The sequence below is a fragment of the Orcinus orca genome, chromosome 2 (assembly GCF_937001465.1).
Source record: "Orcinus orca chromosome 2, mOrcOrc1.1, whole genome shotgun sequence".
NCBI classification, from domain to species: domain Eukaryota; kingdom Metazoa; phylum Chordata; class Mammalia; order Artiodactyla; family Delphinidae; genus Orcinus; species Orcinus orca.
In genome coordinates this window covers 90,235,419-90,263,087 of record NC_064560.1, presented here as the reverse complement: position 1 = coordinate 90,263,087, position 27,669 = coordinate 90,235,419, and the positions used below count along the sequence as shown (strand labels likewise).

The 27,669-nt window shown below is 47.6% G+C and overlaps 1 protein-coding gene and 1 long non-coding RNA gene across 6 annotated transcripts in view; one reads left to right on the top strand and one right to left on the bottom strand.

Moving 5' to 3' along the window:
* Positions 1-20,062, bottom strand: part of ANP32A (acidic nuclear phosphoprotein 32 family member A) — a 39,925-nt gene extending 19,863 nt beyond the window's left edge. For 2 of the 5 annotated variants that reach the window (XM_049706964.1, XM_049706965.1), the window contains exon 1: positions 19,766-20,060. In XM_049706964.1, coding sequence (XP_049562921.1) covers positions 19,766-19,819 — 54 coding nt within the window. In that variant the 5' untranslated portion in view covers positions 19,820-20,060. Of the gene's footprint in view, positions 1-16,411; positions 17,798-19,765 lie in introns of those variants that run through there. The other 3 variants (XR_007476061.1, XR_007476060.1, XM_049706966.1) reach the window with 3 other exon arrangements.
* A 122-nt stretch (positions 20,063-20,184) lies between these two features.
* On the top strand, positions 20,185-27,140 carry LOC125963697 (uncharacterized). Its single transcript, XR_007476062.1, has 2 exons — positions 20,185-20,314; positions 25,869-27,140. It is a non-coding gene; the product is annotated as an uncharacterized LOC125963697 (long non-coding RNA).
* The last annotated feature ends 529 nt before the right edge of the window (positions 27,141-27,669 follow it).

The following is a 27,669-nucleotide window of genomic DNA, read 5'->3' as shown; positions in this document are numbered from 1 at the left end:
AGAGGGTGCTTAAATCTTTACAGCAAATCTTTACAGCTGTCCCACGAAAGAATGGGCTGTTCTAAGAAAATCAGTGATCCCCCTGTCCCAGTAAGCATACGCACTGGAGACTGCTCAGTGACCGTCTGCAAAGAACCGTACATATAAACAGCACTGAACAATTATTAAATGAATTAATAATACTGTATGATGAAGTCCTGCATAAGAGATGAGCCTCGGGTCTTTTCACCTCTTAAAACGCTATGATTGATTCTTTCCTCTTTAAAGAAGCATTATGTGTTTAGGCCACAGGCCCGATTTACTCATTCAACAATATCAACAGAGTATCTGTCAGATGCTGGGCACCTGTGCTAGGCAGTGACCAAACAGCAGAGACCAAAACTGGGTGCCTAGCCCACGGGTTTACAATCTAGTGGAGGAGTGAGATAATAAGCCAGGAAGTGTATATGTCTATATACAACCTATATAATTGCTACAAAGGGAAAAAGGGGAAAGAAAAGAGATCATGACGAGAGAGGACTTTACAAAGCGTACCAGGGAAGGCCGATCCAAGCTGAGCTTTCAGTGGGGACTTGAAGCCAAGTGAAGAGGGCAGAGGGCACAGCCAGGGCAAAGACCCTGAGCAGGGAACATGCTTGGTCCTTTTGGGGGAACAGCTAGGATGACAGGTGGTGGCAACGGAATTTGTGGAAGGGAAGGAAAGGAAGTGGTGGAGTGAGAAAGGGGTGGGAAGAAGGCGCTGTCTGTCACACGCACTCGTGCACACCCATGGGACATTCCGCACCTAACTGGTGGCAGGGTGATGGGTTTCACAAGCAGTGGAAGTCAGAATTGTTTGGACCACAGCAAAGGGGGTAAGACCCAAGACCTGACCATAAGCCTGAGATTTCTCTTGCCTGTCCTTAGAGGAAAAAAGGAGCTTTACTCAGGACTGTGCTCACCCAATGTTTCCCAGTAGAAACGGCCCTCGGCTACACCCCTGGGGAATATCCTGTGGCAGAAGGTTTTGCTTATGAGCGTTTGGGTGCATGAGAAGTAGTCAGAAAATGTGGTTTGGTTCCAGCCTTTACCACTTAGGAACTGTGTGGCTTTGGGCAAGACTTCACTGAGACTTAATTTCCTCATCTGTAAAATGGAGAGAAGAATCCCTACCGATCCCACAAATCTCTGTGGGACTGGACGAGGTAAACCGTGCTGTCCTGGAGGGTACAGGGAGGAATTTTACGAGCAAGTTTCGTACCCAAAACTTGGCACCCCAGAGAGCAGAGAGGAGGTGTTATGCAGCTGATTCCCCCATACCGCCTTGCACTTAGCTCACAATAAATGTTTGCTGAACTGAAAAGCATTAAAAATAACCTGGGAAAACATGCTGCCATTTTTCTTTCTTCCTATTAAACTGGAGCACTTTGCCAGAATGCTCCGGAACAGTCTCTCTTCTCTGTAATCCTTCATTTAGGGGAAGAACCAACTGAGTCACATCAGGGCAGGGTGTTCAGAGGATAAAGTCCCAGGAATGGGGACAGGAACTGGGCCCGACCCCTCTGCAGAAGGCCCCTGGCTCTCTGCATCACCCCAGTCTTTCTCCAGCAGCCTGAGCTGATCCAAGTCCAGGCCACCAACGAAAGAAGGGTCCGCAGACCATCCTAGGACAGGGTCAGCAGCTCCTGGAAAAGCCCATGAAAACCAGAGATACACAATATATACACCATGCCATCCACATGAAGCCTTGATCTAATCCAATCACCTCACTACAGATGGGGAGACTGAAGCCCAGATACATAGACTAGCTAGTCCAAAGCCACTTCTGTTACTTTCTTTTTAATTTTTTGAATAAGTAACACATTCTCAACATATACAGTTAATTCTCCTTCTCGTCCTCTCCAGTAACTATTCCACCCATTAAAAATCCTTCCAGAGTTTGTTTATACATACACAAACAAATTCAGAATCTTATTTTTCGGGCTTCCCTGGTGGCGCAGTGGTTAAGAATCCGCCTGCCAATGCAGGGGACACGGGTTCGAGCCCTGGTCTGGGAAGATGCCACAGAGCAACTAAGCCCATGTGCCACAACTACTGAGCCTGCGTGCCACAACTACTGAAGCCCACGCGCCTTAGAGCCCCTGCTCTGCAACAAGAGAAGCCACCGCAATGAGAAGCCTGCGCACTGCAAGGAAGAGTAGCCCCCGCTCACTGCAACTAGAGAAAGCCCGCGCACAGCGGCGAAGACCCAACACACAGCCAAAAAAAAAGAAGAATCTTATTTTTCTCTCTTTTATACCAAATTAACATATTATACATTGATCTTTGCCTTGCCTTTTTTCATGAAGTTCGTGTAATATACAGTATGCAAAAAACCGTCCTTGTTTCTTATTTGCATTGTGTTCCGTGTGGATGTGCCATCGTTTTTCTTAACCAGCCCCTTATTTGATGAGTATTTGAGTTACTTCCAATCTTTTGCTATAATGTTGCAATACAGATAAGCTGGCACATATGTCATTTTGCATTCACCCAGCTTATTAACCAAAGAGCTGGAATCAGACCCCACTTCTGACCTGCAGGGCAGCAGTCGTAGAGACTGGGAGTTCTAGAATCTAATGGGCTCACCACTGTACCTGTGTGAACAAGTTACCTCGCCTCCATCCGTTCAATAATACTACTTAGAACCTACCAAATGCTAGGCACTGCACCAGGCTCCAACAATAAAGGTATCCTTGCCTTCTGTCCCCAGAGTGTTCAGTCTGGGATAGACAAGCAGAAGGGACTGCTACAGCACACGGGCAAGTTCAGTGTGCCTTGAAGGCCACCTGACCTCTGTGGGCTTGTTTCCCTGTCTGGTAACAGGGTGGCCAGACCTGCACTGTAGGGGGCGTTCTAAAGGATCAAAACGTAATGCTTGCTAAGTACCTAACAGGAAGCAAGGCTCGGAGCAGGTACTCAACAAGGGATAAGCCTAACTCCTGTCCCAGAAGGGGTCTTACTGATGGCAAGGGCAGCAAGGTGTTCTAGGCAAAACACATGACGCTCACTGCCATGCCCGTTCACAACACTTTCCTTACAGAAGGTTGGAATGCACTATTAGTTTTTGAGGCAGCACCCAAGCCCCTAATTATGTCTTAGCCCACTTTTATTGGAGAATGATTTGGCCTTCTCCCACCTTCCAAACACTCTTTCGTACTGTGAAGTATCCTGGGTATATTTCTCATTTGTGTGCACAAGCCCTCATGTTTGAAGTACATCCGAGTTGTCAGTGGAAACCCAGACACATATTTATTAAAGACCCTGGCACAGAAAGGCAAGGATAAAGTTGATTTTGTTGGGATTTCACTGACAGTGTAAAATAATCATTTAAATCATTTAAAAAAAAAAAAACCTGAAGGAGAAAAATCACTGAACCTCACATTTGTTTTGTTTACTTTTAAATGTGTTCTATTTCACAATAATACACTTTAAAAAATCTGAAATTCTGGCATCATCTGTTTTGCTTTCCTGGGGGAACAAATGCAGCAGAGAAAAGAAAGAAATGGAAGTCAGGAGTGTAGAGTATTTCCATATTAACAGCAGCCCCAAAAGTGGCTGAGAGGAGGCAAGAGGTCAAAGTTAAGATGCAAGGTTCCACGCATTGCTCTGAAGCCAACGACCTGGCTTTGCACCCAGCACAGCTCCTCAGTACTATGTGACCTTGAGCTAGTTCACTAGCTTTCTGAGCCTCACTTCCCTCATCTGCTAAAGTGGGAATAATCCCATTCATTTTGTAGCGTTTCTATATAAATTAAGTAAGAACAAATGAGTACCCATGTGCCAGACACCACAACAGTTAAAAACAAACAAAACACATACAAAAGATACTACTTTCTCTCAATACTTAGCAAAGAGATGAAAATCTAGTGCCTTTCCTTTAGAAGCTCAGAGCAGAACAGGAGGCATCAAATTACCCAGCCCCCATCATACTGGGAAGCCAGGCTCCTAGCAGGCTGATTAATGAAGTCTTACTTCACCAGAAGCTCCTTTCATATTCATGCAAGACGCCTGCTTCTAGATGAAAACTATCAGCCAATTAAGGCTCATCCCGGTCCTTGGGAGAGGGTGGGTCATGGCTGGATTTGTGATCTGACTTAACTGTGGGTTTCTCTCCCTAAAATAAGCTCCGGGGCCTCTGAGTTCGGCTCTGGCAGTGTCCCCCTTGCCCACTCAAAGGCGCTTGGCCCCCCAAACCAGGTGGGGAGGGCCTGAAAGATCCAGATGGAATCCAAAGAGTACCAACAGGCGTCCTTCAAGAAACTCTGCTATTTCAGAAGGATGGATAGAAATCCCACCGTGAAAGGAAGCAAGAGCCTGTCGTTACCCAAACCGGGCCGCATCTCTGCCGAGACAGGAGCATAACCAGCTCCCAGCGGCGAGGCCGTGCCTGGGGGGCTGACTGGCAGTTACAGATGTGTTCCTGCTCCCCAACCCCCAACACACCAGCCACAAATGAGAAGATAAATCTACTATTGTTAACGAACGCAATTTGGAAGTACCAATCTTTTAAAGTGCGAGCCTCAAGAGGGTGATAAAAGACATTATGGGACGAAAAGGCAGAGGGTCAGCTGGTCTGGGGAGAGGCATAAGGTTGAGAGCAGAGAGTACTGGCCAGTTATAGTTTGTCACTCTTTTGTATCATGTCATTAGCTCATGAATTCTCATCTTAACCTCGCTGGGCCTCAGCTTGCTCCTCAGCAAGATGATTCGCAGGTGCTTCCAAATCAGACGTTCTAAGTTGCTGGCTCGGGGGGCCACAAGTCCAGCGTAGGCTACTCGAGCCTCTGCTCAAATGCCACCGTGTCAGAGAAGCCTTCCTGGGTCACCTATCCCCTTTAACACAGCTTTATCTGTCTTCGTGGGACCTATCACACCAGCAGTCATGCCTTTGCTTAACTTACTGATGGGCTCCCTCGACGGAATGGAAGCCCCACATGGGCAGCCCAGATAATGTCCTTGTCCTGTTCACTGCTGTACCCGGAATGTTCAGGAAAGGACCTGGCACAGGGCGGGCATTCAATCAATATGTGGAAACGAATGACTCTCCACAGTATTTTCTGTCTTCAGAAATCACCCTCACAACTCTGGCTACCATCAGGCACTAGCTGGCCAGCGCTGCTCATCATCAGGGACATCTATGGACATAATAAGCCTCCTGGGGCTGGCAAGCCATGTGCCCAATACGAGTCTGGTTTCCAGCACAGTGGGCACCTCAAACAGGGATTCAGACCTCGCTGGAGTCTAAGGCCACAGGTCAAGTTCAGAGGTGCTTTTTCACTCTCACATCTGACCCTCCTGGGTGTCCACTCCTGACAATGACCACACTGGCCACAGGATCTGAGGGAAGATTCCTGAGTGTCTACAGAGGCCAACTGTCTGCCCTGAACCAAGTCCCCCTCGCTTTTAAGAAGCCAGCATTCCATTTCTCCTCCCAGATTGGCTGCTCTACCTCACCCCACACAGCAGCCCCCGGAGGGCCCTACCCTAGAAGCCTCCCCAGACTCCCAGACCACACCTCAACGTACAGACACACCAGCTCTCTTACCCGAGACTCACAAAGGCATGTCTGCGACGGAGTTGCAAACTAGATGGGGGCTCAGAGGAGAACCACTCATCATGGCAGCAGGCCAACCTCTGAAGAGGCTTCTTCAGGCCTCCCAGACAGCTGGGGAGCTTTACTCAAGTCCACGCCTGCCCACTCTCCCTGGGCTGCACCGGGGTACACCCGAATCTCCATGGGGAAAGGGAGACGTGCAGCAGTACAAGGAACGCCCTGAGTGACTGCAATGGCCTGTTCCTGGCCCTCCATATGGAACAGGCCCCTGTGCCAGAACAGACAGATCCTTCCCACTGGCAGCCAGGCGGGAGGCTGGAGGCCACATGACATCATCACAGCGCCTTCCTGATGCACCCAGCTACAGGGGAGCTGTGCTGGGCTCTGCAAATCGTCAGCGCTGCCCTCCGGCAGGGGGGAATAAAAGGACACTGACTAATCCAAGGAGAGAGGGGCCACCATGCACACCCTAAGGAGGTGATCCCAGAATTAGTGGAGAGGAGAACACTGCTGCATGACCTAGAAATCCTGGGGACTTTACATCTTGACATCACCTGGGATGGACATAATTTGCTCCCCTTCCTCCAGTGAGTCAAGGAAGACTTCCTGGAGGAGACCTCTCAGGAGCTGTTTGGATGAAAGATAAAGGCCTGAGCAGGGCAGACCCAGAATTCTGTAGCCAGGAGGGAAGTTGAGAGGAAGGAGGGGCTGCTGGCACAGAGCATGCCAGGTAGAGAGCCTCTAACCCCTACCCCACGATGGGAAGGGAGGCCCTGGGGCAGGGGATGTCTGCAGCTTGGCTGACATAGCTCCAGCCCCACCTCAACAAGAAACTGGGGGCTCTGTCCCTTGCTTGGGACCCGTCCTGCCCTCGCCCACCTGCTTGAGCAGCTCCAAGTGAGGTCTCCTTCTGAGGCAGGCAAAGACAGCTCTCCCAAGAAGTATTCCCACCACACACAAGCTCAGACACTGAGCAAGGGCCTTCTTTAGCCGGGCTGGCTCCCCCTCATTCCAGCAGCTCAATCAAGCCCAGGCTGGTTAGAATCTACTAATCTTCAGGGGCTGTCCACAACACACACCTGGCATGAACCTTATTTCTTTCAGTCCTGACAACAGCCCTGGGAAGCAGGTGTTAGTGTTAGTCACCATTTTACAGATGAGGCAACTGAGGCTTAAAAACGTACCCTACTAGATATCCTCCACCCACAGGGCTCAGCGGTCCCTGGCACAGCCCGGCACATCTGACTGCTTGGCCCTTTGGTCCCCTCCTTTTCACAAAATGCCCACTGGCCTCAGTTCCCTGGAGATCAAGGATGGACCAAGTCCAGCCTTGCTCAATAAATCCCACTTAGCACTCAGCAGCCTCATGAGATTCAAGTAAATGAAAACTCACAAGTGTGATGAGCAGGAATCTGGGCACGTGTGAAATGTGTGTGGCCGTGGAGGGTGGGGCTGGCGGGGGGATACAGTGAGCAGGCCAAGGACCGGGTCCCAGCACCTCAGCAGCTTAAATCCTGCATCCTTTCCAATCTCCTGTTTTCCTTGCTCCATTTTCCTCTCTCTTACATCCGCTTAGCTTACTTCTTCCTACCCGCTGTGAAGTTCTGCACCCCGCCTCAATGTGGCGGCTTCCAACTTTGCTTTAGAGAACCCCTTTAGAGCATTCTAAAAATACACAGACTGGGCACCACCCTGGGAGACTGACTTGGGAGTTGGGTAGAGCCTGGGAATTTCTCAAAATGCTCCCCTGGTGGTTCTGATACACAGCTGGGCTTGAAATCTGCCTTACCAACCACACACCTTTCCTCCTGCCTATGTGCTGTGTTTATACATATATATATATGCCTCCCCAGCTCCACCACAGAAACGGGCAGTAAGTACCAGCTTTCTGTAACCCACTCCCCCATGTTCATATCCCTTGCCCCCAGCCCAGGACATAAGTAACTAGATTCAATGAACTCTACCTGCTACACGGATACTTACAGAGCGTTCCTAAAGCCCCGTGCATCATCCTGGAGGCTATGCACACAGCCCATGTCAGTGAAAGTGAGCTCCCCTCACCCTCCCCTCCACAGCCACACCATTTGGGCCTGTTGGTGAGGCCAACAGCTCAGGGGAAAGCTGGTTACATTATGTGGGATGGGTCTCTCCTCATGATGCACGCCCCTGAAGAAATCTACAATTAACCCCTTTAAATTTACTATAAGGCTGTGCTCCCCCGCAGCCCCCACTCACTCAGGAATCTCTCTCTCACTCACTCACGCCTTCTGCGAGAGGCGGCAGAATCCACCGATCCAGACCTTCTGGGCACTTCTGACTGCAGAGTCCTGGCACAACCTTGCTGATGGTGCCCCACAAAAACACACGGGAACACCGGCAGGCTTCCCTCCTCCAGGTTTCCCTCTGGCCCGCACAGATCCTGCCTTTGACTTATATCCAGCCTGAGGGATAAGCAGGAGAAAGTCTCCTCCCCCCGCTGCAATGACCAGCTGAAGTCTATGGCTGATGGAATCCTCTCATCTCAGGTGCTTCTGGGCTACTCCAAGCATCTTCAGGAGCAGCCCAGGAGTTGGCTTTACTGGACCCCAAGGGACGACCTGAGGGAACTTAGGAGGGTCTGTGCACACAGCCTGACCAGGCAGCACCCAGATGACATGGGGCAACAGACGCTTGATTTGCTGGGGAGCTCAGGCAGACCACTGGATCTTCCCTGCTTATCAAAGAAGGGCTAAGAATGCTCTCCACTCCTAACCATCAACACCAGGGCAAGGAAGATCTTAATAAGGAAAGGGCACTTAATAAAACACAGGCATTTCTTGTATGCTGTGAACTTTCGTAACCAAATTAAAAATAAAATAAGCAACTGACTGGCTCAATATTAAAAAAACAAACAACACAATCCAAAAATGGGCAGAAGACCTAAATAGACATTTCTCCAAAGAAGACATACAGATGGCCAAGAAGCACATCAAAAGCTGCTCAACATCACTAACTATTAGAGAAATGCAAATCAAAACTACAATGAGGTATCACCTCACACCAGTTAGAATGGGCATCATCAGAAAATCTACAAACAACAAATGCTGGAGAGGGTGTAGAGAAAAGGGAACCCTCTTGCACTGTTGGTGGGAATGTAAACTGACACAGCCACTATGGAGAACAATATGGAGGTTCCTTAAAAAACTAAAAACAGAATTACCATATGACCCAGCAATCCCACTATTGGGCCTATACCCAGAGAAAACCATAATTCAAAAAGACACATGTACCCCAGTGTTCACTGCAGCACTATTCACAATAGCCAGGTCATGGAAGCAACCTAAATGCCCATCGACAGACGAATGGATAAAGAAGATGTGGTATGTATATATATATATACACACATATATATATATATATGTACACACACACACACACACACACTGGACTATTACTCAGCCATAAAAAGGAACGAAACTGGGTCATTTGTAGAGGTGGGGATGGATCTAGAGACTGTCATACAGAGTGAAGTCAGAAAGAGAAAAATAAATATCGTATATTAACGCATATATGTGGAACCTAGAAAAATGGTACCGACACACCAGTTTGCAGGGCAGAAACAGAGACACAGATGTAGAGAACAAACGTATAGACACCAAGCGGGGTAAGTGGCGGTGGTGGTGGTGGGAGACTGGGTTTGACATATATACACTAATATGTATAAAATAGATAACTAATAAGGACCTGCTGTATAAAAAATAAGTAAAATAAAATTCAAAAATTCAAAAAAAAAAAAAAAAAAAAAGCAACTGACTGGAGGAGTGGTCTCCTAAGTGGATCGCCCCCAGACAATCCATGGGGCTGCAGGAAGTAAACCCTCGGACTTTTAATATTTTTTAACTTAACCTCTTAAATTTTAATTTTTTGGTGGTTTTACAATGTACATATTTATAGGCAGTGTATGTGAATAATTCCTAACTAAAGGGAGACACACCGGGGCCAGGGCTCAGGTTCAAATTTTTTACCGACACGGGATATAAAACCCAGAAAAACGTGAAGACCACTAGGCTGAGAAGGTGTGAATCAGCCACCCAGAGGCAGGAGCTCACACTGACCCAGGGAAAGCTGAGGACACCAAACCACAGTGGTGTTTCGGATGCTTTGTTTCAGTGGCTTCGTGCTTTGGCTCACCAGACCGTGGGTGATGAAAATGACAAGAACGTACAAGGACCATGGCTCCTTCACTCAACCAATACTTCTACAATGCCTGGCACGTGCCAAGTGCACTGCTGAGCCCAAACAGGTCCCATCAGTCATGCAGCCTACTGGCTACATGGGGACAGAGATGCCATTTCAAACACACGCAGGAATGTCTAATTACAAACTGAAGCTCTTTGAAGGAAATTTCTATAAGAGTTTTAGAACAAAAGAAGACCTACAGCTGAGGAGGGATATCGGATGAAGGAGATCATAAAGATGATTAGATGCTAGGGAAGTAATGGTGGCAGCTCCAGAGTGGACTAGATTTGAGAGCGTAAACGGTAGTGAGGCCAGCGCAGTGGGAAAGGGGGGTGAGGAAAAAGATGAGAGTAAGAGGCAGACCACACAGGACTCTTGTTGGTCTTATTAAGGCTTTTGGGCTTCATCCTAAGGACAATGGTGTATTTTAAGTACAGGGTGACACGATTACACTTGCATTTTGGTAAGATCATTCTAACAAGTTTGAAGCATGGCTTCAAGGGGGCTTTGTGCAGGGGAAATCGGCTGGATGATATTTTCAACTGACAGGATTTGTGATGGACAGATCACATGTGTGCATGTGGGGAGGATGGAGGAGGTTGCAGAGGCCATGGGTTCCCACTGGACATGCTGAATGTGGGGTGCTCTGGGGACGCTCGGGGGGAGACACTAGGTGCGTCCTGAGCTCAGTCAAGAGGTCAGGCCGGAGATGTTAACAGTAAACGTCAGACCCCAGGCACCACAAAGTACCTGCAGCTGTCAGTGAGGAAGAACAAGATTTTGTGGGGAGGGAATACAGAACAAGAGAGAGCTCAGGGCCTGGGCTTGACTGAGTCCGATACTTCACGGCTGCAGAGAGGAGGGCCAAAGAACCGCAGAAACTGAGGAGTGGCCACAGCTGTAGGGGAAATACTGGAGAAAGGGGGAGGTAATGGGGAACATATCTCATGAAGGTCAAGGGTGGGGATACAGTACTGCTGCTGAGGAGTCATGTAAAAGACAGTGAGGGCTGCTGGGATTTGGGGAGCTGTTTAGGAAGCTGCGGAGGCTGAGGTGTGAGAGAAGTGAGGGAAGGGAGAAGGTGGTTAGACAATTCAGGAAGTTTGAATGTAAAAGGGGAGAGATGGCCAGTTGCTAGAGTGAGATAGGAGATCAAGGGACATTTCCTGTCTGCTTTAAGATGGGAGAAACACCCCAAGCTTGAGAAGGATCCAAAGGAGAGTAGCTAGGTGCCCAGGAGGAAAAAGGTAACTGAAAGGCAGGCACAGGTAAGACCCAAAGGACAGCTGAGCTGGGCACAGGTTTGGTCTAGGAATTTCTTAGGAAACCAGAAAGTTTCCATTTTCTCTGTGAGGGGAAGGTCGTTGGCTGGGAGGGAGGGGGTGGAGGGTTGGTGGGCAGTTTGAGGAGTCTGAATTACTCGCTTTAGGTAGTGACCAGGTGTTGCCCAGGAAAAGGGAGAGTCATGTTATTACCCTCAGCAGAAACTACCTATTTAGAATCCAGTGCTGGGGCTGTTCCATGATGTTTAGACGCTAGAGCTACACTCATTAGATGGAGAAACAACACATTTACTGTTGAATTGCTTGTGGGGAAAAACAACTGGCAAGTTTGAATCTCTAGCTTCTAACCTCTTTCCCCACTGAAACAAATGTTACTTTTTGATATAATGTGTCTGTTGATAATGTAAACTTTTTTTTTTAAGTGAATGCCAACTGTGGTGTCTAGGAACAGACCATAATAACAATGACATCTAATGTTTATCGAGCCCGTACTTTGTGCCAGACTGTGTGGTAGGCACTATTACATTGTCATTTTACAAAGACAAAGCGGGGGGGGCAGTGAGGGTAGAGAGAAGTGGGTGGAGGAACATGCTTGGCGGAGGGCTGCTGGCACAACCAGGAGACTTGGAAGGCATCCATCCAGGCAGGAATTTAGGATAATGATTCCATAATGCTGTGAGAAGGCCTGGGTTGGGAAAGGGCTAGGAGAGCAGCTTGAGAACATAGGACCCAAGATGAGATGGCTTCAAAGCAGGAGGAATCACTACTGACCCTCGGCGGAGAGATTTCACAAAGCTGCAAATGGCATTCCCGCATTCCTCCAAATCAAACCACAAAACATTTGAGTGTGAAGGAACGAGCATTAATATTCATCTTTTAATGTCTTTCCAACATTAACAAGTAATGAAATCAATTTATGGGTCAAAGCCAGCATTTTTTTTTAATGAATATAAAAGTGTTTTATTCCCAGTAAGGGAGCGTACTGTCAGTTTTTCAGATAACCTGTGTATGTATCAATATATACATACTGGGTAGTGTTTTAAAACATATTTCTTAGTATAGGAACAAAAAGTTTGAAAGTCACTGATCTCACTCAACACTCCCATTTTAGAGTGGAGAAAACAGAGGCCCAAAGAGGCCAAACAACTGTCCAAGTTAGTTAATAGCAAGGCTGGGAAGAGCACCCAAGTCTCTAATAGCTCTCTGGTAATTTCCTCACCAAACTGGAATCTCCAAACGCAAATCTCCCTGGGAAAGATAACCCAGACTTTAATCCACATTACAGTAAGTGATCGTGGGGTTAAGTAAACTCATCTTTTAGATCTGCCACCTGGAGCAAGTTTTGGTAAAAGGCGGCAACAGATGTGTGCACCAGGGCATCTGTGAAGCTGAAACAAAATAAATTTGAGTGAAAACACAGGGGTTTCAGGGTGTGGCCCAGGAGGCACTCGATGGGGCCCAGTGCCAGTGAACAAAGACATCTTATCTCGTTTTATAGGCTTCGTGTTAACAAATGTCATCAGGACAACTGGTTCTATGCAGGGAGGCTGCTTCCATGTCTGGGAAGGGGGCCCAGGCCAACGGCAGCTTTGTTCATCTAGCTTTAACCCATTTTATTAAATGAAAAGTTCGGAATAACAGATGCCTTCACAAGTCTCCATCCCTGCCAGACTCCATCTCTTTAATGAAAACATCATTGTTGGGTATTTATCATTTGTCATATAATTATATTTCAATGTAATATAAGATTCAGACTCAGGTCACTATTTCACTACTTTGCTTGTGGGAGGAAGGAAGTGGTGATGGGGGACTGGGGGAGGGTACTTCCTAGGAGACTAGAGCACTAGCTAGAGGTGGTGGACAGGTCAAAATGTGTGTGTTGCCTGGGAGGGCATGGTAGTGAACATCTGTAAGGGAGTACCCCCTCTGGACACCAGAGTAATGAGCCTCCTCTTCACCAAGTCATAATTCAGGCTCAACAACTCAGCCAAGCTCATTCGACCAGGGCTCATGACCACTCAGCAACAAGCTCTCTGCTCCTTTCCTAAGTGATACACCAGAGTAGAGGGCAGGCACCGTGGTAAAGAGACATCTGATGAGCATCCTACACAATCTCCATAAAACATCCCCAACAGGCCTGAGGTTTTTTATTTCAATGTGGTAAAATTAATATAAAATGAAGCTCTAGACAACCAGCCCCCAAAGCTCAATCAAGGTGCCTGTATTACCTTGAGAGGCTGGTGGTGCAGCAGCGGCCCAGAGAGGGCACTGGGTCTGCAGTTTGCTGTCCTTAAAGTACAGGCCACAGTTATGGGGACTGGGATTCACCCTCTTGGATTTATCGCCTCCTCCCGCGGCCTGGCCAATTTTCTATCCACTCCTTCCGCTTATTAGCTCAGGCACAAGAGGCTAGAGAGGTAGAAAGAAGGGCTCTGGAACTCAAAGCCACTTTGCTGCTAGTACGTTCCCCAGGCAACATGCACGGTGGAAGAGCAGCAGGCCCAAACTAGAGATTCTAGGATTATCTGTGCTTTCCAGTGATCTGTGCTCTGAAGTTCTGATGTCAGCCACCAGGTACACAGCTGCTGCACCTTCCAGACCTCAAAGCTCAAACCGTTGCAGTTCAAAGCTCCTTTTCTCTAGCTCTGAGAAGACATCTAAAACTTAACGGTAACCATTTAACTACAAGGTATGCAAAAACCTTTTGAAATATCCTGAATATGCAAGATGAAGAATTTCGGTTGGTTACACAGAATAACTTCTGGATAGAAGGGATGCTCAATTTTACACCAGCAACAAGTACGATTTCTCTTCTTATGGATGTTCATGGATTGAGGCTGATTTCCACCAGACATCAACTAGATAAAAGGCACAGGGCTTCCCTGGTGGCGCAGTGGTTGAGAGTCTGCCTGCTGATGCAGGGGACACAGGTTCGTGCCCCGGTCCGGGAAGATCCCACATGCCGTGGAGCGCCTGGGCCCATGAGCCATGGCCGCTGAGCCTGCGCGTCCGGAGCCTGTGCTCCGCAACGGGAGAGGCCACAACAGTGAGAGGCCCGTGTACCACAAAAACAAAAACAACAAAAAAAAGGCACATGTCAAAGGACTTGGAAAGACCCCTAAGGTACCACCCAGAAGAAAGGCTTCTTACACACTTAATAAAAAAATTTAATAATTAAAAAAATTTAAAAACTGAGATCCCAAGGTCCTTCCCCACAATCTATTAAACTAGGGATTACCGAACTTTTTCTGTAAGGGGCAAGATAGTAAACTTTACCTAAAGGCAAAACTGACAATACTACATAGGCACTTTTATAATGAAAAAAAACAAATTTCCACAATTGTTTTATTGATAAAATTCAAAACATATAATGAGCACAATTTTTTTCCTAATAAAGGTCCAAGGAGACAAGTATAATTCTTTGCAGGAGGGGAAGGGAGACAACATTTCCCTTAACTGGGATTCAGTGTTCCACATCATCAAACTGATTGCAGTGTTTACATGTACAAATCATTCTTAGCTCGTGATACAAAAACAGGCAGTTCACCCAAAATTTGGCAATGCCTGTGCTAAACCAATGTCCAGGGGTGGAGCCAGGAATCTGCATTCTACATGCGCCCGGATGATTCTGGTGATGGGCCACGTTTGGGACCCAACAGACTATACAATTTTCAAAGTCCTGACTGTCTAAGGACCTCCGGTTTTACAGTGGGAGGAGAACCCAACTCTGCTGCTTACCAGCTGTTTGACCTACTCTCTCAGCCTGGATGATTCACCCTAACAGAGGATGTCACCCTGCTTGGCCTATCCTTAAGGAGTTGTTGGGGGATTAAGTGAGATGATCCATGAAGTGTTATTAGTAAACTAGGTCCTGGAAACCAAGGACATGCCAATTCTGTTCAGCTTTTTGTCTGATAATAAAAGTGAGAAATGCATTACACGCACCATCCCACACACACCACTGCCTGAGTGGCTCCTGCTTATCTTCTCATTCCTCAAAATGTGTCCCCCAACACCTAAAAGGCCAGATTCTAACCAGATGTGATGTGCTAACCCAAACTAGGGAAGTGTATGTACGGCCTCCCCCTTAAAACCGACAAGCCAGAGAGCCTCTGATCCTGACCACCCACCTCAGTATCTTCAACCAGGAGGCTGTCCAGTCTTCTCTCTCACAAGGTGGCAATATTTCAAAGCCAAGGAAGAAAAAGCTCTTCCCCACAGTCTCTTATAAGTAAGGGTACTTCAGGGGAGGGAGTATAGAGGTTGAGTATGCAGATTGGCTGTGATAACATCTTTATGCCTTGATTTCCTGTGTTAATATAAGGATTATAATAGTACCTGCCTCCTAGTGCTGCTGTGAGGACTAAATTAACTGATATGTGTAATCCACTTAAAACTGTACCAGGCATAGCATGGGTGCTATACAAGCATCAGCTATTATTATTGTTGTTCTCTAAACCCTAGAAATGCCCAAAGTTGTGCTACATCACACCCCCCTATCTCTCTGAGAATAACACTATCACATACTGAGCACCTGAGGGCCAGATCAAGCCAGTTTTGTCACTGACTCATTAAATAGGATTATTCCCATTTTACAGGTAAGGAAACCAAGGATCAAAGAGGTAGGTTAAGTTAGCCGGCCTGAGATCACAGGGGCAGGCCAGGTTAACTTATCTTACCTCTGTGACACGAGGAATTTACACTTAGGCCTGTGTGGTTCTACTACCCAGCTCCCCCGTGAAGCCCTCAGGCTCAAAACTACCATAAGCAGCAGCAATCCAGTACCAAAACATAACTGACCATGTCCATATGGAACTCATGCTCAATTTTCTGCCTCTGGATCCCTGGTAGGCTTGCATAAACTGGAGTTAATATCAGCCTACTTGAACCCAATTAGGCAGTAAGTCAGTCTGGAAAACATGATGTGACGTATTCCAAAGGTCAAAGTTAAACCTGGCTTCCTGAGCAGTCTTGGCCGGGCACTGCCATGAAAGCTAGTCTCCATGCAGACGTCTACCAGAGTTTAACCTGTGAGGTGCTTAACCAGCATGGATATCAGCTTTTAGAAAGTCTCAGACAGATGCCGGCGACGCGATGCCTTGCCTGGCTCACAGTCAACAGCCAGAGAAAGGCTGTTAGAAAAAAAAAGACATCATTTACTTTTTAAAAAGCAACGCCTTATTCCCTAATCTTTTCGGTTTAGGGTTACATTTACTACTGGGGCTGCCTTCCCCTGGGCAAAAATAAAAGGGGGAGGGGCAGAGAGAGAGCAAGGGGGCCTCCCCTAGCAGCCAGCAGGGCGCTGCAACACCCACCTGAAACACCGAGCGCGACCTACCTTCCCGGAGAGCCCAGCCCCGGAGGGCGTTTCCCCAACGCATCAACTCGTCCCTCCCGGCTAAGCGGCTGCTGTCCTCGGCTTCAGTCAGGGCCGCTAGAGTCGCGTGCGCCCCCCCCCAAAAGAAACCTCATGTTTAATTTCTCCCCCCACCCTCCTATCAGTTCCGCAGAAAGAGCAAACACCAGGGCGATCCGTTCGTCTTTAGGGCCACATTGAACTACGTCTAAAACGCCTGCAGGAGGAAGGACGAAATACTGGCGAGAAGAGGGGCGGGGGAGGCAGGGAGCGCGCTGGGGGGTGGGGGGAGCACTCTCCGGGAGGATCGTCGCCCTCCCGGAGCAACGGCCGCCGCAACGCTCCAGCAGAGCCTCAGGCCGTTGGCAAGGGGCGGGGACCCCCATCGGGGCCCAGAGCACAACTGGGGGTCCCCGGAGCCCGCTCCCCCTGCTGCCTCCACGTCCGGGGCCGTCGGGGCGATGGCGCAAGTCTGCGCCCCCCCCACCCAGGGACAACAGCCACGGTGACAAAATGGCAGCCCGGCGCCCGGCAGTCGTGCCACAGGCGAGCAGGGCCCCGGCGGCCGCCCCTGCCCCCCAGTAACGCCTCGGCGCCCTTCGGGCTCGGCCTCCGGCAGGCCTGGCCGTTACAAAAACAATAATAATAAATAAAACACCTCGAGCTCCAAACCAGCTCGGGAAGCCAAAAGGCCCGCCCTGGGGCCAGTCCGGCGCGCCCGCGCCCCGACCCGCACGCGCGAGGCCCGGCCGCCGGGTCGCCCGGCCGCCGGCCCGCGCCCTGCGCCGCATGGAGCCCCGCGCTCGGCGCCGGCCGCGCCATGGGGGAGGGGAGGGGCGGGCCGCGCGAGACCCGGGAAACATGGCTGCTTGTCCTATTTCGGCGTCGCGGCGTGGCCACCAGCCCCCGGATCAGAGTTGGGAGAGGCTCCGAAGGTGGGTGTGTGGGGGCCCTGGGGGGAGCACGGCAGGGAGGGGTGCAGGGGGCGCTCTCTGGGAGCTATTTGTCTTAAGAACGTTTAAAAAACCGAGTTTCTCCTCCCTCACCCCTTTTGTCCCTCATTAGCTAGCTTTCTCCCCCTCCTCCGCAAACGGACAGAAAGTGCCCCCTCCACCCCCACCCGCGCCCCACCCCGCCTCAAGGTAGGGGGCAGGCGTGTGGGCCGGGAGACTCGAAGGCGAGGGGGCGTAAGCGTGAGAAATCGCTCCCAGTTCGGCGCGGCGCGCTCCCCTCCCCCAGCACACACTCGGGAAGTTTAAAGAGCCGGTTCGACCCGCTTTCGATCTCGCTCCCAGTTGGCCAGCAGCGGCGATAGGGTTGGCCGGGCGAACCGCGCCTCCGCACCCTCCCTCCGCGACCCCGGCCCCCTACTTGGCGCCCTTCCCCCTCCGCACGGGGGGCTTCCGGAAAGTACGCGGGAAGCCCGCGGCTCCGGCCCCCTCCCCCATCACCACACCCAGCCCCCCAATCCTCTGGCTCGGGGTCCAAGCTGGGATGAAACCGGCCAGAGAAAGGCAAACCGCCGGCAAATTGTTCGCGGAAACTCCAGCGTCCTCCGGCGGGCAACCCCTCCCCTCCCTCCGCCACCCCCTCCCCGCCCTGCGCGCCATAAGGCATTGCACGTCTACAGTCCACAGCTGCGTTATGATGGGGGGGCACAAAAAGGATCTTGTTTTCAAAAGTCTCACTCAGGTTTGGGGGAGGAAGTAGAGAAAAGAGGAAGCAAGGCCTGCCTGCGCCAGGAATTCGGGTTTTAACGGGCTGGAGGGGCGACAGGTCAGCGCACAGTGCTACCCCAAACTCCCAACTCTGTGGAACCCTGGCCACAGGGCTGGGGTGAGGGGTCCTCCCGCCCGCGCTCCGCTGGTCCCCGGAGGGGCCACAAGAGGAGTCAGCCAGCGTCTCCGCCCCAGACCCGGGGTCTCCTCCGCTGAGCCTCCAACTCACATAAAACAGTGTTTGAAAGCGAGAGGGAGACAAAAACGGGCGTTCGAGTAACCCACCCTCACCTTTCCCCTCCTCGGGGGTAGGCTTTTGCCCGAGCCTCCCAGTTCCCATCGGTTTAAGTTTCCTCCGGCCGTACTCCCGCTACTGCCCAATCAATAACGGCGACGGGAAGGCAAACTCCCATCCCGGAGCTGCGTGTCTGCTAAGCCCGCATAAATCTGGACCCAGCCAATACCCACCACAGGCACCAGCTCTGGGCAGCTCGCGTCCTGACAAAGTTTCCCGGGCCCATTTATTAACTGGGCGCCGAATGGCTGCCAAGGAGCCCACCCTAGAGAAAGACGGGCCGGGGGTCGGGGCCGGGGGGGGCGGCCAGGGCTCAAAGCCTAGCATCTTAGGGAGGCCGGAAGGAGCAAGGGCGAGGGGGGACCGGGACATAGCCTTTGGGTAACTTGCAGTAGCGATCGCGCGAGGTGGGGAGGCGCGGGGATTATCTGTGCCTTTGCACGTTCGAAAATCCCTCCCCCCGTCTTCCAATTTATCCTCCCTTCGGAAGGAAAGGAAGAAACATCAGCATCTGGCCCGAAGGTGGGGTGGAAAGAGTGAGGGAGAAAGAGGAGGAGAGGAAGGGAGGCAGAGAAAGGGAGGGAGGGAGAGAAAGGGCGCGTTCACGAACACTACAAAGTTACAAATATGGCTCCCCCGTCTCTCGCCTCATCACTGCAAAGAAATGAAGACGCACTTTAAACTCGAGCCATTCCCAACTCCACTGCAGCCCCCTCCCCACGCGCTCTCCCCAGGGGCCTCGGCCCACATTTATCAGAAACTAAACCGGACTCGCGAAGCCCAAAACTTATTGTGTGTGTGCGAGCGAGCGAGCGAGCGAGAGAGAAAGGGAGGGGGAAGGCGCGGGAGGGGGGCGGAAGGGGGGATTCATTTATAAAATATAAAAACCCCTTTTTTTGTTGTTAAATCCAGGAGGCAGCCCCTCTCCTCCTCCTCTCTTGTTAATCTTTCCCTCAGACGGAGTCACGGGAGCAGCGAGCTCAGAGGGTTATTTTGCCTCATTCTCTCCGACCCAAACGCGTGCGCCCGCCGGCCCCCGATGGGTGCACACTCTCGCACCCACACTCGCACACGCGGGAGCACACGCACAGGTAGTCACACACCAAGGGCAGCGGCGGCGGCAGCCTGAACATGCTCGGCTGGCACTGCAACCCCCCAACCTTGCAATTCATTTGCAGTCCGACCCCCAAACCCACATCTCCCGGGCGCCCCCCTCAAAAAAAAGTGCCTCCCCCCAACGCGCACACACACACACACACACACACACACACACACACAAAGTAGGAGAATGGACCGACAGAGATATTTTTGGCAAATGCTCACATCAGAGGGCGTCCTGTTCCGCAGCTCTAAATGAATCCGTTTGTCCATGTCCATCTCTCGCGCTCTCTCTCTGCAGAGGCTCCCGCGCCGGCGGAATTCAATCAATAAACCCCGAACCCACGGCCGCGCGTTTTAGGACTTTGAAGGCTCAACCAGCTCCGCTCGGTTCTCGAGCCCCCAGCACCCGCGGCGCACACTAACCTGATCACCGTGGAGGCGGGATTGGCAGCCCGGAAGAGTGGCAGCAGCCTTAGCCAATCGCCGCCGAGGGTCTCCGGGCAACAGCGAATGGTGGCGGAGGCGGGGGGGAAGGGACCAATGGGCGGGCTGCGCAGCCGGCCAGGGAGGCTCAGCCATTTGGTTGTGGTGCCGGAGACGGACCCCTTTAGATTTCGGGGCGGCTGAGGAGCGCGGCGGCAGCTCGGCGGCTGAGCAAGGGGGGTGGGCGGAATGTAGGGGGAAGGGAAGGTGACTGTGCCTGGAGGGCCGAGCCGCCCGGCCTCGCCAGCCCGCCGCCGCCTCAGCGTTTGGCCGGGGGCGGGGCCGCAGGTGCGTTATACGAAAGGGAGGGGCGCGGCCGGAGGGGCAGGGGGTCGGGATCCGCGCCGGGCCAAGGGCTTCGTGGGGTTGCCCCGGGCCTGACCGCGCCGCACGACCGGGTTGTGGAAAGAGGCAGACGGCGAGAGGTCTGGGGGCCGCGGACTGCCCGGCGGGCGGGCAGATGAAAGGCCTGGAAAGAGGGGAGGGGTCAAGGGTGCGGTGGGGGGAGGGGCTGGTCATTTTCTGGGTCCAGCGGGCAGAGCTAGTGGAGCGTGGCTGCTGCCCCCCATCTCCTCTACGGGTTCCCACCCCCAGGCTGCGGCTCACAGCCCGCGCGCCCCTTCGCCTCCCGCCTCGTCGTAGTCCAGCCGTGGCCATCGCAGCCCCTTGAATACATAATTAAATAAAAAGCAAGATGCGTCCACTTCTGGATGACTTGCCTTGCGGTCTCGACCCTCTCCATGGAGAGGCATTTCAGTTTGCATGTCAGCTTGGAAGGAGTGATCACCAAGAGGCACCCGGAGTTTTGTTTAATCAATAAATGAGTGAAGACCATGGACTAAGAATTGATGCTGAATACTTTGAATATTTTAAAAAATGGAAAGGGAAGGTGCTAGTAACTCCTGGTTTTCTGGACCGAACATAATTTTTGGGCTTTATAGACCTAGTGAAAGAAAACGGCGCACAGTTTATTTTAATTGTCCACCTGAGTCATTTGGTTCAATCTGGGCTGCCAAAGAGGCTCTATTTGGAGCACTTTCTCCAAGTTTTACGGTTTGCTTGCTTTCGGTTTTTTGAATCACATTAGTTGTAAGAGACCTTAAAGCCTTAATTCCCACTTGGTTAACAACTTATGGCCAGTTCTAGGACTGTGTTGTGTACTGCGTTGGCTGCCTATGTCTGTTAACAAATCACGGGGATTGTTGTCAACAGGACAGATACGTCTCCACACAACTGTTTTTCGATTCTTTTATTTCTACACGTCTACACTCTTCCTCATGCACTTCAAGGTAGTTCTTTTGCATACATTGTATTTATTTTTCAGGGACATGGGTTCAAAGGAGAGATAAACCAATATGTATGTTGCAAGTTTGAAATATTGTTACATAACACCAATACAGTTTCATTCTTGAGCATACAAAGTTTAGGAGGAAATAAAAAGTGACAGTGTAAATAAAAGGCACATATAGAATGCTTACACTGGGGAAGAAACTGTAGTAACTTTAATATTGTAACCCGATGGATTGCAAATGTGAAATCCTGCAACTAAGCATTTTACTCAGTAAATTCTTCTTTCAGACAAAATATTAAGTGGAATTGGAAAAGTGATCATGTATACTCTGAGTAGCTATGAAATGCAAAATAAAAATGGAAAGCCATTGTTTTATTTCATCTGCATATAAATAGTATGGGGTAATTTATTTGACTTGTTGCCTTAGCTGACATCAGTCTTCCTCAGTTTTGTTAATCTTATTGAGGTCAATTTGTGGAGCTGAAATTTATAATTTTTAAAATTGGCTTCGTTATAAAACATACAGGGACCCCAAAGTTCCTCTCTTTACCAGAGTCAGCTGTTATTTCTGGATATGGTGTTTAAGGTTGTTTCAAAACAGAGCTCTTCATCAATCACATTTAGCCAATATGATGTCTAGAATCTATATAGCACAGGAGTCCTGAAGTTTATGTTCTCTCTGGTGGTAAATGCTCATCTTCAATTAAAAATTTTAACCACAACTAAGTCCACGCCGCTAGCAATGTGATATGGTAGGGTACCTTTCCAGAGAAGTAATCCTTTAAAAGCCAAGCAATCAAATGCAGAGATAGCCCCCATCCAGCTCTGCTAAAGGGAAGCAAATAGCTCATTTTATCGTACAAAGACTGGAGAGGATGACTTGGAAGCCCAAACCCCCCGTTAAAAAATGTACAGGAACAAATTAGAATGGAAAAAGTCATGACTTGATTACTACTCAAAATGTTAAACTTAACGGTTGTTTTTAGATAACAGCTTTTGTACTGGTTTTAGAAAATCGAAAGAAGGCTTCACTGGATGTCAATCATTACAGAAGCTGAAATATTCAAAAAGTGTATTTAGCCAATTGAATACTTAACTTCCCATCTTTCCAACATACTTTGAAAGGAGAGATTTTTCTCTCACTTTCACAAATAGATTTCTTTGTAGTTTATTTCTCAGAAAATTTTAGTGATTTTGATTTTTGTTATTATCAAAAGGAAATAGGAATATAGCTCAGCCAAAGCTGAGCCATTTGCCCCAGGCTACTTAACCAAACATCCAAACAAACAATAACAACAAACACTGCCCTTACAGTCCCTATTCTACAGAGTTGTTTCTTAAATTGCACTTCATTGCATATTATAGGAAATAAATGCCCTTGAATGGCTCTGAATATCAGACGTATAGTAAGAAAAGAAGCCCCATATCAAGGAATATGGGCTGAATTTTGAGGTGGAGTAGGAAGAGGATGAGTTCCTAACTCCTGAGAGATTCTACAATGGGAGTTAGGTTATGAAAGATGTCGAGTCTGTAACTTGCAGAACTGGATTTGATTCACACTGAGAAGAATAAATGAGATGCAGTTCAAAGGTTTGAGCCCCTAGGGAGAAATGGCCTTCAAGTAAGGAGAGAGGTCTTCCTGCCTTACATAATATTTTCCTTCAAGAACCATTCCAAACAAATGAGCAGCCCATCTTATTCTTTAAGAGGTATAAGCAATGGGTGTCCTTAGCCTCTTGATACATTTTGGAAAACACTGTTTTATAAATAACCCACATTGGTGTTTCTGCCATTTTAACTCATTTGCCCTTGTTTGGTCTCTAAAGATGGAGACCCTCTGGTTAGCATCCTTTTATGAGTCAAGTTAATGTATTCACAAGTTCAACTTTTTGTTCTTCAGCTTGAATCACATACACTGGAACCTGGCCATAGTACTTTTTCACCTACATCATGGTTCTGCTGCCTGGACCCCAAAAGACAATGATGTGGAAAGACTCCAGCTTAATTATGTTCTCCTTTGTCTTTCTATATAAATAGCTTTTAGAAATGTAGATTATTCTTTTTTTCCTCTTGTTTTTTAAAACTGTAGATTGTTCTTTTGAAATTCATGGTAACAAATGTGAAGACTACTGCATTTTGATTTTAATAGCAAAGGCATGTTGAGGTCCAGGATTTAAAAAGTTAACCATTCTTAATTCTTTTGCTTAATAAAGCATTGGATGATTTTATCTCTCAAATTATTGAATAGTTACCTTATCAATGCATTGGTCATGGAGAAAAAGCACTGTCATTATGAAATATATAATGAAAATAGTCATTATATGTGATTTTAAAAATTAATAGTAAAAATCATAAAAGCAGCTTAAAGATAGCTTATAGATAGAAAAATACCTATCATCTATATACTTGTTAGAAACCCACTAGAAATGTTGTGAGTCTGTTTCTTAAATATATTTATTAAGGGTAATTTGGTATTAAGGGTAATTAAGAGGAAAGTTTGTATACCACTCACCAGGAAGAAAGCCATAGCTATAATCTCTTATTTTTAGTAGTAATTATGGCTATAAAGGAAAAAAAATAGATGCCTTAAAGACAAATAATAGGATAAGGAGCCATAGAATAAGACTGACTGAGGACAACCTAGGTTGAAAAAATAGAAATACAATTAACTTAGAATCTACAAATTCATTTTAATCTATCTGGGGTTGAAGTTTACCTCTATGAAGAAAAGAGTACTAATGTCTATTAAGATGGAAGAGGTAGAGAACAGATTTTCTAAGAGCTTTTAATATATTTACTATCTGCAACTAGTGTTTCTAAGTTTAAGCATGCCTGGTGAAACTGTCCTCTCAGATTACCTACTTTGTAATGGCAGTTATTATTTGTACATATAATTACTTATATGTAATTCTTCTTAGAGATGAATTTAATGCATTCTGAGAAATTAGTAATTTAAAAATTATTTCTAGTGGAAATATTAGGTCCTCAGGAGAGTATACCTATAACCTGAACTTCCTCTGAAAATTCTGAATTCTAGCAACTTGAATATAAAAATTACACCCAATGCACTTGACCAAATGAGTCATATGACGACTCTTAGCCAGCAAAGGAACACTGTCCTCTGAAATAATTTTGTATGCCTTATTGTATAAGAGAATTATATCACTTATACGTATGTTTATTCAAAGGCAACTTGAGTAAGGGTGACAAATACTTTTCACTAGGCTGGACCAACTCATTATGTCTATATTCACGTTCATGAGCAGAAGCAAAGCTATAGATGAGGCAGAATAGCAGGTAAATAGCAAGCACGTTGATCACAATGTGGTAGCACTTTTTATAATAGCTAAAGAAAGAAACAAAGAATATATTCATATACCCAGGAAAAAAGTCTAGGAAAGTATGCACCAGAAAATGTTAAAAAATTTTTTTACAAAGGTTCTCTGTGGGTGATGAGGTTACACTGTTTTTTGTTTTTGTCTATATTTTCTAAGTTTTTCAGTTGATAAATAATTTTTGCAATAAGAAAAAGTTATTTTAATGGAAAATACAGGTATAACAGATTTGGGGGATGCTTGTGCTAGTAGGATTTCTTAGTTGCAGACAATGGAAACTTTCCCTGACCGATACAAACAGTAGGCAATTTCTTATAATCCTATCACAAACCAAAGAACAAGGTACAGGAAAAGAGCAGGAAGTGGGAAGCTGGGCAGCCTGGAGCAGCCAAGATGGTACTCCAGGTATAGTCTACAGAAGACCCCCATACCTTGGAAGTCATCTCTAGGCTGTGGACTCTGCACCCCTCCATTGCCGCGAATGATCTTTCAGGAGCCTTCATTTTTGTGTCACTCCCTCAAGCTTCAGAGCCGTTGGCAGGAATATTTGCAGATGCCCCAGCTGTCAGGGGAAAAGATTATCTGACCCCTTTAGCTCCTACAGTGGGGTGTGTGACCCTGCCTCCCATCTATTTTAGGATTTTGCCCAAAGAGTATGCTGATGCTAGGTGACCAAAAGCAAAATCCACTAAAGTGTTCTGATTAAACCATACTCTGAAGGTTTCCTAATGATCCAAATTAGCCTTGTCTGAGCTCCTCCCCTGCTCACTGCTGTTTACGAGGAAGAGACTTGCTATAGTCTGAATGTTTGTGTACCTCCCCCTACAGTTCATATGTTGAAATCCTAATCCCCAAAGTGTTGGGTTTAGGAGGCGGGGCCTTCTCCTTCAGGAGGTGACTAAATCCTTATCCCTCATGATTGAGATTTGTGCCCTTATTAAAGAGGCCCCACAGAGCTCCCTAGCCTTTCTGCCATGTGAGGACACAGTGAGAAATCTACAACCTGGAAGACAGCCTTCACCCAACCATGCTGGCACCTGACCTCGGACTCCCAGCCTCCAGAACTGTGAGAAATAAATGTTTCTTTTCATTTGTAAACCACCCAACCTGTGGTATTTTGTTGTAGGAACCCAAACATACTAAGACAAGACTGCATCACCTATCTAGGATCAACCTAAAACAGAGCTAATATCTGAACTCTTTGATTTCCTTTCAGATGCTTCCCTCTCCAGACCCTAGGCCAGAAGAAACAATGTACTATTGTTGATGTCAATGAAATACTTAACAAATCCGAGCTGGTAATAACTCTAAGACTTTGAGAAGAAGGATGCCCAGTAGAGATAATTGATTTTACATTACAAGGAATTTAGTCCTAAGGGTTATGCTAAACATGAGAATAACCTACAAGTCATTTGTCATGAATAAATGCAAAGATCTCTGGATATCTTGTGGTATAAGATCTTGAGTAGTGATATATTACTGCTGATGGGTTTCTATCTGCTGCTGTGAGCGTATTTTCAGGCTCAGGTGCAGAACTAAGCTGAGGGGTATGAGATTTGTAGTAAAAAATTATTGGAAGTAGGCAAGTGGTCATAGACTAAGGGTTCACAATAGGATGCAGTCACTTTAAGGACAATTTTGAAGAAAAAATGCTGATGGTGAAAGAAATGCAAAAACCACAAACACATCAAAGAGGTTCATATTCCTGGGAACAAAAAGGAAGGTCGGAAAGGATCTGCTTATAGAAAACATATTAATCTTGGGACGCTGTCCTTTTGCGTCTTGCCCCCCATCATTTCAGGTCACTTAGCTTAGACTGCTTTTCAGCTGAAAAAAGCAAATGATACCCTTGCAAGGACTCTGCACAACATTATAGGAATTCAGCTGTTTTATTTTTACAACTATTAAAGCATGGTTTAACGGTTACATGAATAGAAGTTCCTTATAAATGGCAGTAACTTCTCTCCAGAGATGCAGTGCTCAAGATTCTGTTCATTGACATACAAAATGCTCTTCATGATCAATTGTTTTACTTATTAGAATTTAACTCTTTCTCAGACGATTTAATACAAACCGTGGCAAACAGCTGATTATTCGACAAAATCCATTTCCTCTTCTTCCCAGACACAAAGCTTGACTATGCTTTCCAGCTGCCCTTGTCATTAAATTGGGCCATATGACTGAGTTCTAGCCAGGGGAGTGTGAGTAGAAGTAATGTTTGCCACTTGGAGGGCTGAAATCTTGAATGCATGCTGACTGAGATGGAAGTGACAGAGTGACCTTAGATGCCATGTGTTGTTCACGAAGGTGGAACCCCCATCTGCCTGGGCCTCTATGGAGAGCTGTTCTACCAACCTATTCACTTGCTTATCAGGAGACAGAGTGTGACCAAGATAGAAACTTTTAGATACTGTACCGTTACATGTTTGTTTATTTGTTACTGCAGCCTAGGCTAACCAATACACTAATAAAACTTTTTTCAGTCTTAGTTTTTGATTCATTTACGATTTTGTAGATCAATTGTAAATTTTAAATATTTATCATTGTATTTGCAATATATCTTTGAATTAGAGGTTCTAAAGCACCATTAAACAGAAATAAACGAGTTATACTGTTGACTCTTGAACAACATGGGTTTGGACTGTGCGGGTCCACTAATATGTGGATTCAAAAAAATAAATACAGTAGAATACAATACCACGTTGGTTGAATCAATGGATGCAGACTAAAAGTTACAGAGGGCTGACAATGGGCCTTGAGCATCCACAGATTTCGGTATCCACAGTGGGTCTTGGAACCAATCCCCCATTGATACCGAGGGATGACTGTATTAAGTAACAAGTACTTAATGAAAAGATCATTGTAAGGGAGTCTATATAAATGACATGCAAATATATCTTTTCCCCCCAAATTTAGTGCTTGTCATAGTAGGTATAAAATAAATATCTTTTCTCAACAATAAATGAACCTCCCTCCCAAGCTCCAGACTGATTTCAGTTGCCCAAGGGACATTTTTC